This window comes from Hermetia illucens, chromosome 1, assembly GCF_905115235.1.
Source record: "Hermetia illucens chromosome 1, iHerIll2.2.curated.20191125, whole genome shotgun sequence".
In the NCBI taxonomy this organism is placed as follows: domain Eukaryota; kingdom Metazoa; phylum Arthropoda; class Insecta; order Diptera; family Stratiomyidae; genus Hermetia; species Hermetia illucens.
In genome coordinates, this window is record NC_051849.1 from 38,765,241 (window position 1) to 38,776,104 (window position 10,864).

At 42.1% G+C, this 10,864-nt stretch overlaps 1 protein-coding gene across 2 annotated transcripts; it reads left to right on the forward strand.

Annotated features, from left to right (window-relative positions):
• The first annotated feature begins 923 nt into the window (after positions 1 to 923).
• LOC119646289 lies at positions 924 to 10,565 on the forward strand. Of its 2 annotated transcripts, none has more exons than XM_038046700.1 (5): positions 924 to 1,089; positions 1,164 to 1,281; positions 10,049 to 10,129; positions 10,191 to 10,274; positions 10,339 to 10,565. In XM_038046700.1, exons 1-5 carry the CDS (start codon positions 1,040 to 1,042, stop codon positions 10,429 to 10,431), a joined length of 426 nt encoding a protein of 141 aa, XP_037902628.1. In that variant the 5' UTR covers positions 924 to 1,039; the 3' UTR covers positions 10,432 to 10,565. The 2 variants fall into 2 exon arrangements, with proteins under 2 accessions (XP_037902628.1, XP_037902627.1); XM_038046699.1 differs by having other exon boundaries at positions 929 to 1,089; positions 10,336 to 10,565.
• Positions 10,566 to 10,864: the final 299 nt, after the last annotated feature.

The following is a 10,864-nucleotide window of genomic DNA, read 5'->3' on the forward strand; positions in this document are numbered from 1 at the left end:
CTAGTCGAAACCTTTGGGATGAGGGTTTTGAGAAGGAGAGTGCGACCAATGGCTAATCAGATACAATGAAGAGTTGTATCAAATATTTGACTACCTTGAAATCTCTATTCAAATTTCGGAAGCTGCGATGGGCTGGTCACGTCTAATGTATGGACGAAACTCGGATACGGGTATTCAAAGGGAGAATAGAAGTACGAATACCGGTGGGAAAGCATTGGGAAGATTTTGTAAACGAAAATAGCGAATCACAGTTCGCATTTCGAAACTGGAGGGCGCGATCGATGAATCAGATGGCTGGAGGAAGGACGACCTGAATACCAAGTCCCGAAATGGGCTGTAGAACCTCGACGACCAGTTTGGTGCTTCCTTCTATATAGTACTTGCTCATTTTCCAGGTTTCGCTGTCATTCGACGTTTACCTGAAATTTTGGAAAGATTAGTTTATGTAGATTGAATGAAGCCTTTCTAGTAAGGATCAACTTCATATAGAGTCACCGCATTCGTTTCAAAAGTAAAAGATAATGAATCCTTTCTTTCAGTGTGGTTTCTAAAACCAATTCCTTACTTCGTTGGGGTAAATCCGTGATGCTTATTGAAGGTGGTCGATAGTCCATGTAGCTTGCTCAACAGTTTCTTTATAATAATTGATGCTATTTAACTTCAAATACACATGTAGCCCGAACCTTCTGTATGACAGCTATTCGCACAAATTCATAGATGTATTCATATGTAATTTTCGAAAAATGTTGTAATAATCTGAGGGCTAAGGTTACTAAGTTCCATCATTGGCTTCTCTACATTCAAAGTTGAAATGATTCCCAGAAGCGATTGCATCCAAAATCCTCCCGACCCGGGCATTTTTTGCAACCACTTCACTTCGTTCTGATCCTGATACTTTCAAATCAAGTAACGACCTTTCCTGTGAACAAAATTTTGTCAAAACTTTGTGGCATTTATTTTTTAATGTGCCATAGTCAGATATTCATTTCGTACCCGAGGCATCTAATTTATCCGTTTTTGTTCATTCAACCGGATCGAAATGTGGAAATTTTCTCGAATTGCAACCCCCAGCACTTGCAGGCAGTTAATGTCAGTAACGTTTGGTCCAATAGAATAATGTTTCTTAGAAATTGTTGGAGTTTAAATTGGCTTTTTTCGTCTAGGACTCGTCTCCGGTGTCAGAGCAGATCCACAGAAAGTGAAGCCAATAGGGAGTTGCCTCCTCTTGACTGCGGCTCGGATAGGAAATGCGAAAAGGAGGACGAATATTTCCATAAAAAGGTATGAAGGTGATTTAGAGAAACAATTCCCTTTCTGGTAGTATTTATCAATGTGTTATCATTTTATTAATTGCTGACATAGCCTCTGCATTTTATTCGGTTGCTTGCATGCCCTGGTTGTATTTTACTGAGTCCCTAAACTGGAATGATTCTTTGTTTTACGTTTACCTTTGTATTTTTACGAGCAACTTATTCGTCCTTTGAATGTGATATCCACGTGGACGGTTAATGCGTCTCGGTTATATGTATCTGCTGAACAAAAATATGGTTTGAATCCATGATATGTTTTGGTAGATTTCTAGAGTAAAAGTTTGAGAAGAGCTCTGGAGTTCTTGTAAGGGGTGAATTCTTTTTGGGAGTATCAATATGTTGGAGTGGTGAAGTCGTGCAGGATAAATAAAGTTAAAGTAGGCAATTAACCATGCTTTGATGGCGTTGTGATATGAGCGTCTATATAGACTTAGAATCTCTAGCCCTCCTGTGTTGTCCAGCCGGTTGATTTCATTTGCTTTTAAGAATTTGGTCACAATTAACACGTTTTGTGATTAGATCCACTCCAGCTCCAGTCCACTCCAGATACACACATTTCTAAGTGGCCACTTCACCATAGGCAACACGCCTACCAGAAAGGCAATTCCACGGACACAGCGCTCCATGAATTCATGGAAAAAATTGAAAAGGCGATGTCCGAAAAGGAATACGCCTTAGGCGCATTCATGGACATCGAAGGTGCCTTCAGTTATGCCTCATTCGCGGCAATTTGTGATGCGGCAAGACAGCAGAATCGAGCCGCTGTTCAGTTTGATCCTTCATTTGCTAGAGTGGAGAAAAATCCACATATTGGTCGGTCAGAAGTCTATTGAGGCAGGATGTCTTAGGGGTTAGCCACAGGGAAGGGTTCTCTCTCCACTGTTATGGCTCTTGGTAATGGATACCCTGTTGTGGCTCCTGGAGGAAAAAAAGTCTTCGCGCATGCATTTGCGGACGACCTAGCCGTAATAATTGCCGGCAAGTTTGCGGACACACTTTGTGACCGTTTAAATGCAACTCTGCATGTAATCCACAACTGGTGCCTCCGCAATGGACTCACGGTGAACGCTAGGAAGACTGGACTAGTTATGTTCACTAGGAACGTCAGGTGGGGCAGCTATACGCTACCCACCTTAGCAGGGGCGGAAATCCACCTGGTACAAACAGTCAAGTACTTAGGAGTACATTTCGACTCCAAGTTAACATGGAAGCATCATATCCAGGAACAATATTAGAAATCCAGCAGATTGCTCTGGTGCTCTAGGAATGCAATAGGTAAGACCTGGGGACTTTCACCCAAACGGATATACTGGATGAATACCTCCATCCATAATAAAACCCATTTTGATGTATGCATGGATCGTCTGGTGGCCAAGACTGAATTTTGCTAACAGCAGGAAGCTGCTAACGCAGATTCAGAGACTTGGTTGCCTAAGTATTACTGGAGCAATGAGTACTACGCCGACTGTGGCACTTGAAGCTATCTTAAATTTACCCCCCATTCACTTGGAGGTGAAACAGAAAGCGACCAACGACGCATATAAAGTCGATACCATTGGCGCGTGGAAAGGCGGCCAATCAAACGGTCATGCGTCTATTTGGAAATTCCTTGCAAAAAACATCTGGTAGCCCTGATGCCGACCGATCATATGGTTTCCAGATTCGTCTTTGAAAAGACATACACCGAAAGAGAAGAATGGGCGATAAGTGTCTTTTCAGATTACAGACCTAATAATCTTCACCGGCGGGTCAGTCATGGAGGATGGATCGGGCGCAGGGGTGTTCTCGGAGAATCCGATTATAGAACTGGCCCGACCCCTCGAAAAAATGACGACCATATTCCAGGCGGAGGTATATGCCATTTCATTGTCAGCAGAAGAATATCTGCGACAAAAATGGAGGGGTCGTACCATTCGAATCTGTTCCGACAGTCGGGCGGCATTAGCAGCACTAAATGGCAACGACATATCAAGCCAGTTGGTGTGGAGTTGTCATCAGGTGCTGCTGAAACTTGGCCGACTTAACGAAACATTCCTGATGTGGGTGCCGGAGCACTCTAACATCGTCGGTAATGAGGAGACTGACAGACTGGCTCGCCGAGGGTCTGGATCCACAATGGTGGGGCCAGAACCAGTTCTTGGAATCCGACCATCTACTGTCAAGTCTACTTTCAAGGGTGAAATTCCAATGATTCACGCAACTGAGTGGAGAAATTTGGACTCTTGCCGGCAAGCGAAAAACCTTGTGAAAGAGCCTAGGGCCACTAGAGCGGCATTGTTGTTGTCCCTTAAGAAGTGGGATATGAAAACCCTAGTAGGGTTTTTACCGGAACACAACTCCTTAAACTACCATATGGAAAAGATTGGGGTAGTGGTTTCGGCTATGTGCAGCCAATGTGAGGAGGAGGAGAAGACGGCCCTGCACTTTTTATGCAGCTGCCCGGCACCCTCAGATCTCAGATGAAGACACCTTGGCAAGGTTTTCTTCAATGAAGAATCTGCACACTCTCTGCCTCTGGAAAATGTTCTAAGATTCGCTAAAGCCTGCGAACACTGTAGGCGGGAAGCCATTGAATAGGCAACTTACGGGGATAGTACAATGGGCCTAACAATAGCCTGAGTGCTTGGAGCTGCGGGTTCCCTCAGTTAACTAAACTAACTAAGACTCACTCCACTCTAATAGCCGACAAGCGATATTCGATTCGTTGGTTGCATATCATCATCAACGGCGCAACAACTGGTATCCGGTCTAGGCCTGCCTTCATAAGAAACTTCAGATATCCCGGTTTTGCGCTGAGGTCCACCAATTCGATATCTCTAAAAGCTGTCCGGCGACCTGCCCTACACTATCGCTAATTTCAGGCAAGGATTTCCTGTCTTCTTTTTTAAAGTTTTGTGTAAAACAAAACCTTATTAAAATCGATTCACTGTCTGTCTGTCTGTCACACGCACTTTTCTCCAAAACGGCTAAACCGATTCAAACGAAATTTGGTGGATAGATGGGAACTATGAAATCCCACGCATACAGTGAGTGACATAAATTTAGGTGGAGTTTAAAGGGAGGCTCCCCATACATGCAAAGGGGGCATTTAAAAATTTTTCTCACCGGATATAAACGTGTGGGGTATCAAATGAAAGATATTGCCTTCTGTTTGTAGTTAAGTCTAAAATTGAAAGGCCAGTAGCTTACTCCAAACTACAATTTTATTTACAATACAAAGCTATAGGTAGTACATAATAAAATAAAATTGTAGTTTGGAGTAAGCTACTGGTCTTTCAATCAAATGAAAGGTCACGGTTAGTACTTTCCGAAACTGAATTGTAAAGTGCGCGAGTAAGGAGTCAAAATGTACACACTTGGACAGGAATCATTTTTGGAAACTACCTAACCCAAAAATCTGGAAAAAACAGGGTGTTGCGCTTAGATGAAATCTAGGCCGCAAAATATGTGGATTTCGATATCTGCTCAAATAAGCTTACGAATAGTATATTACCAACTTTTAGAAATTTACTGAAAGCACCCTTAGTTCACCTTAGGAATACCAAATTTCAACATCATAGAGGACAATATCTTGCATTTGCATGCCAAATCTGGCCATTAACGCCAAAGTTACAGTAGTTCAAACTTAGCAATTTCGCGCGAATTTACTGCTTCTAAAGCCATGTAAATAAGATGCTGACATCATAATTAACGAGAATAATTGACATTCGAGTGAAATATTACAATTGCATTCCCGAGGAATTTACTTCTCCCCCCCTTTTTAAGGTTTTGTTTGCAGAACAAAACCTTATTAAAATCGATTCAATATCTGTTTGCCTGTCTTTTTTTCGAGGAGGATGCGATCATGGCGTTGACCGCCTCTCAGTTCTCTTGTTGTGCTATCATTTTCGGCAGCAGATTTTCTGGTACCAGCACTTCTCCTAGAGTCTCCTATAGATTTCTCCTTTCTTCTACAAATCTCGAACAGTGGAGGAGGTTCTCTGGGACTCCATCCCAATTTGGACAGTCGAGTGAGGCCTCCAATGTAACCCTGTGTAGGTATTGGCATTATGCTCTGTGCCCCGTGAGAAAATGGGTGAGATTATACTTAATCTTACCGTTTCGTTTCTCCAACCACTCCTTGATGGCAGGAATGAGCCTGTGAGTCCACCGACTCTTTCTCGAGCGTTCCCACCGCTCTTGCCATCTATTTATGGATCTCTCCCTCTCAGCCTTCTTCGTCTGCGATGAGGGAGAGATTGGTTTCGCATGCCATCTCATCTGCCAAGATGTCAATCGCATCATTCCAGAGATGACGAATACTGCATCATCTAACACAGTCCTGAAGGCAGAGCATACCATCAAGGCTGTCCTCCTGTAGACTGAATTCAGTTTGGTTGCGTTCCTTGACATCCGTAACGTCTCCCTCCAAACAGGGGTTGCATAGAGCATAATCGCGGTCACCACCTTGGCTATAAGCAACCTAGAGGTATGCCGCGACCCTCCCACGTTCCGCATCATCCTCGCCGGGGCCATACTAGCAGTCGATGATTTGTCGCAAATATACTGCATGTGTTGACTATAGCTGAACTTCCTTTCTATCACCGCCCCTAAGTATTTGATAATCAGCTTGGAAGTGATGACATGATTGTCGATTTAAACACAGACGTAATTTCTCTTCCGTGTTTAGTGATGAGGACCGCTTCTGTTTTTTCCTCCGCAAGTGTCAGACCAAAGATCTCTAGCCAATTTTTAACAGCACTGATTGCCTCGCTTGAGTATAACTCTGCATCTTGAGATGCTTTGCGACAACAAACAGCGTTATGTCGTCAGTGTAGTGAGTTTTTCACTTGAGGTTCTTCGGATTCTGTTCACATTTCCGCTCAGATCTTTTAGGTCGGGATCAGCTTTGACTTTTCTGAGTATCTCCACGTAAGATAGATTGCCTTTATTGGAGATAACAATCGCATCTGGACGAGTTCGCACTTTTGCAAAAAGGTCAACCTGCTTTTGTAGTGACCTATCCACCTGTTAATCCCCAGTATCCATAGCAAGGATGAAAAAGTTATCGACATATTGGTAGATGTCAGTTGAGTCATTGAGTTTGGAGTGTAGCGTGGTTGTGTACAGATTAAAAAGTACCGCGCTTACAACACTTCCTTGGGGTAGGTCACTATTTCAGAAAGTGCACGGTCCAAGAGTGTATGTCAGATGACACATTTCGTTCTCTCATAGTTGCAGCAAGAAGGAGTAGATGTACTGCTTTGCACACACTCCGGTCTTTAGCCAGAACTGTCTGGTGTTGGTCTAGTTCAATAATTCTTTCTGTAAGTTATCCCAGAAGATTCTTTTTGCCCTCTTGAATTCCTCCTTCCATCGTTTAGTTGCTTGTTTGGTTCTGAGGAAATTTTCGTAGTTGGGAGTTTGTCTGATAGTTCTCACCACTTCCGTCTTTTCCCTTAGGTGGGATCCTAGTTCTTCATTCCACCAGGCTTAGGCCTTGTGGTTCTCTTTACTTTGTATATCGCCAACTTGATCTGCTCCGGTATTTGGCCGTGAAGTTCTTCAGGCTATCTTGGGGCTATAGGTTCTGAAGCAATTTCCTAAGTTTGATATTAACCACTCTGTAAACATCTTTGAGCTTGACATCCTGGCTCTGTATCACAACAACAACACATTGGTGTTGGAGTAGGATTTGTTTTCGAGTTTGAGTGCCCAAAAGCAATAGCCCTGGCATTGACCTCTCCCTTGATAATGACGGGTTACAGAGCATAAATCGACTTTACAATAATGTTGGGTTTAAGATTTAGTGTTTCTGCAATCAGTATTTCATGTTCAGTGTCAAAATTGAGTTTTCTAAAAGATATTTCGTTGCGAAAGGCGAGCGCCACTCTACCATAACTATCATCTCTCAATCTGGACACTAAATAGTATACTGTTATAGCCTTGGAAAGCGGAGAAAGTCGGAGAATGTCGTAGGTTTCTTGCGGAGACGCTATGCCACTGTTGTTTAAATTGTACAATCTGGTAGCCTCATCCTTCCAATTAATTATACTTTGCAAAATTCTTACGATCAGGTTTTCCATGAATTGCACATCGCTAAATTTGTTAAACTTTTCTGTGATAACTCTGATGTCCTGTATCTCATCTGAAATTCTTAGGCGTTTGTGGGTCTTATAAAGTTTGTTAAATACAATCATCACTTCATGAAATAATTTTTCATACTCAGATACTGTAAAGTAGGCAGGATTTTCAAACACTGGACCCTTGTTTCTATTTGTAGTTATTTGGTTCGGGGTTCCATTTCTTCGCAGCCGCACTGTACTTTTCTTGGTCCCTGATGATGTTGTTCGCATCTGCAATGCAATCTCTTGAGTTTGTCTGGTTTGAACTGCTAGCTTTTAGAGGGGGAACGCCATGTTGTATTCGACGCCATTGTCGATCCCTGATCGTATTGGACGCTTGCTTGATGGTGATGTTCTTGACGGTGGCAATCTTTATCGATTTTCATACACCGTCCATTTAAGGCAGTCCCTATTCCTTTCACGCTTCCACATAAGACACATTTTTTGTACAGGCTGCACCATCGCAACCTTTGGATGAGCCACAGTTCAAGCATTTACCATATTTTTGGATGCTTTATACACCTTAGTAATATGTCCAAGGTGCCCACAATTGTAGCACTGTCTTTCCCGCATTTCATAGATCCCTTTGAAATAGGTTTTCCCAATTATTACTGACAGGAGCAGCAATACTCCCAGAAAGACTGTCTGTTCTTGTGGACGTCTGGGACGTCTGACTACTTTTCCATTGCAATATGAGGCTTGAAGGATTTATTTTTTCTTCCGGCCAGTTAAGTGGCACACTTTAATAAAACCATAGTGACACGTCGAACTAAGCGGTATGAAGGGCTTAAGGCCGAGTTTTTTGACATGTGGATCGGTTATGAAACGGTTAGCTGCTTGCGCCGTTTTAAAAAGTACCAATACCCTCACGAAACTCTCACGTTTGATGTTGACAATATCTTTGCTGGAGTTGGGGGTTTCTGCGTGCCTGTATAGGTCAAACGGATCCATGCACTCCCTTTTGTCCTGATTCGTCTGGATTCGGTTAACTAAAACCGAATTCTGTCTGTATATGGGGGACCTTTGAAGAAGTGTCTCGGCTGATGGAGGTTGAAGTTGTTTTGGCGGAGTTTCTCACATGAAACAAAGCCGTGACTACCTCAGGCATATTTTCAACAAGATTGGGTATCTTCACATTGAGAGGTTCATCTTGTTAGCATGCAGGGTAATCTTTCATTTGAGCTAAGGTCATTTTGGGCACTATGTTTTGAGGACGAGGCGCCGAAGACACTTGCGCATTTCGAACCGCTCTCTTCCCTTTTCTTGCTATCCGTTTGTCTATTACCAAACTGAAGTTTTCGCCGTTACCATGTGCAGTATCCGAAACTTTTCTGAGCTGCCTCCAGCTATCGAAGTCATATCAGGTGGTACCGTTACATCCCCTTCCATATGCTTTCACACTTGCAGCTTAAATTTGCGCTAAGCACACGGAGAGGCGATCGACCTCCTACTGAGGAACAAATTACCTTACGGGCTCAGAAAGCACCCACAAGAATCAGCCAAATTCTTCAAAAGATAATTTATTGAAAAACAAAGTATTAAGAATCCTGCAAAACAGAAAGTTTCGGGAACTTACAGGTATTTTGCAATTACATGCAAATTCAGCGAGCTACCAAATATCCACTTGGTAATCGAAGGGACATCGAATTGGTGGACCTCGGCGTAAAACCGGGATGTTTGCAGTTCCTTATTAAGGCATGCGGATACCGGTTGTTGCGCCGTTGATGTTGATGATGAATCGAAGTAATGACTAAAACACAAACAGAATATAGGCAATATAGTGTGGTGTGTCCCAATGTGTTGCCTTAGAGAAGCCTTGACGTGGAAACAGCTTCAGGGGCGGATAGCAAGGAAGCTGTTGTCCGCTCTCCTAGAGGAGCTCTAGAGCTGTCCCTCTGGTCTGCGCAGAATCGTAGGAGCGGACAGTTCGTAAGCCTTTGTCTGTATACGCAGAGGAGCTCAAAGGTTGTACCTCTGCTTAGGTTCAATGGAACAAAGTGTTCGCTTTTGAAGTCTAAGTTTATGTGTATTTTATTCTAATTCCTTAGCCTAATACATACTACTTATTTGCTTACCTAATCTAATTTCTTATCACTATTTTCACATACGACTTTTTCTTGCACAAATTTTTGTTCAAATTCCCCGTTTAGTAATTTTCACAGACTCACTTCTTGCCAAGGAAGATTTCAACGGCCCTTGGTAATACCATGTACCCAACTACAATGTTGTATATTCTGTACTTGCAATATCTGCAAGTTTTTCGCACAAGTGGAATTTGATATGCAGTCTGTCTGCAGGTAATTTCCAAGTTTTTATTCGTGCGCTAGGCGACTCAAGTTATAAGTATTTTTTGCTGTATGTTTATTATAATTTGGATAACAAGTAATTTGTTGTTTAATCTGGGAATCATTTTATGTACGGGTTTGTCAAGTGTGCTTCAAGGTTTTGTGTTGTTTTGTATACTTATTTTATGTATTTTACAATATAATGTCACTTGTATTTTCAAAAGTAGAGCTAATCGGAAGTTTTTATAGTGATTTTTGAATTTAGCGATGAAAATATATTAGAACAGGCCATTTTTCAGTCCGAAATTTTCATTGCTGGGCAGCGCAATTAATTCTGTCTTCCCTACAGCAAGATGAGCTTTTGCAGAGATTACGAGAAAATAAACACGAAGTGAGTCAGTTGGATGAAAAAAAGGAATGCAGAGATACGGTACAGTCAAACTCCTTTGATTCCATTATTCAAAGCCACTCCCCCTTCTTTCCTACAACAGGTTTTCAATCCTGATCAATGTTGTTCCCAAGAGTTTAGTTTGAAAATGAACAATATGAAAGAAGAGGAATATTTTTATAACTATGTAAGTTCAGATCAGTGTTAAAACCTTTATGTAGACTTAAGGAATCTTTTTGGATACTCAGCAGTTGGAGGTTGTCAACGAATTGCGAGATGGCACGAAATTCGAGAAAATTGAAGAACGAGTCATGAAAACTACCTATGATGATCACAAAACATAATGTTTGTAATATATTTCGTCCTCTGTTTCTGTTCTACTCTAAATTTAAGTTAAACTTTTGTATTATTATCTCGGCCCCATTTGGTTATAACATGGATGAACATTAAGCAGAAATATACAGAATATCTTATTTCATGGGAGTGTAATCAGAGCGTTTAAAAATACTGAATTATTATTCATTATTCATTCAATATATTTATATTAATTTCCGGCACTAAGGTCTGGTTAGTATTTTTGTAGAAACTTCCAACCCGTTGGGGAGTTCCTTCCCCACGTACTTGAGGAGGGCGATCAGACCCGAGTCTACAAGGGACTCATTTGAAGTGGCTTCGGCCACGAAGCCTCACCGGAGGTTATCTGGTACCATAGGAACCGGGATGACCCTCTGAGAGCATATGCTCCGGGAGAATTCCTGGAGGATGTGTTCTCAGCCC

Coding starts and splice junctions, on each gene's coding strand:
- LOC119646289 (XM_038046699.1), top strand. CDS start 1,040: ATGTGGAAATTTTCTCGAATTGCAACCCCCAGCACTTGCAGGCAGTTA. Junction 1,090..1,163: donor AGCACTTGCAGGCAGTTAAT/GTCAGTAACGTT, acceptor TTTTTCGTCTAG/GACTCGTCTCCGGTGTCAGA. Junction 10,275..10,335: donor AGGAATATTTTTATAACTAT/GTAAGTTCAGAT, acceptor TTGGATACTCAG/CAGTTGGAGGTTGTCAACGA.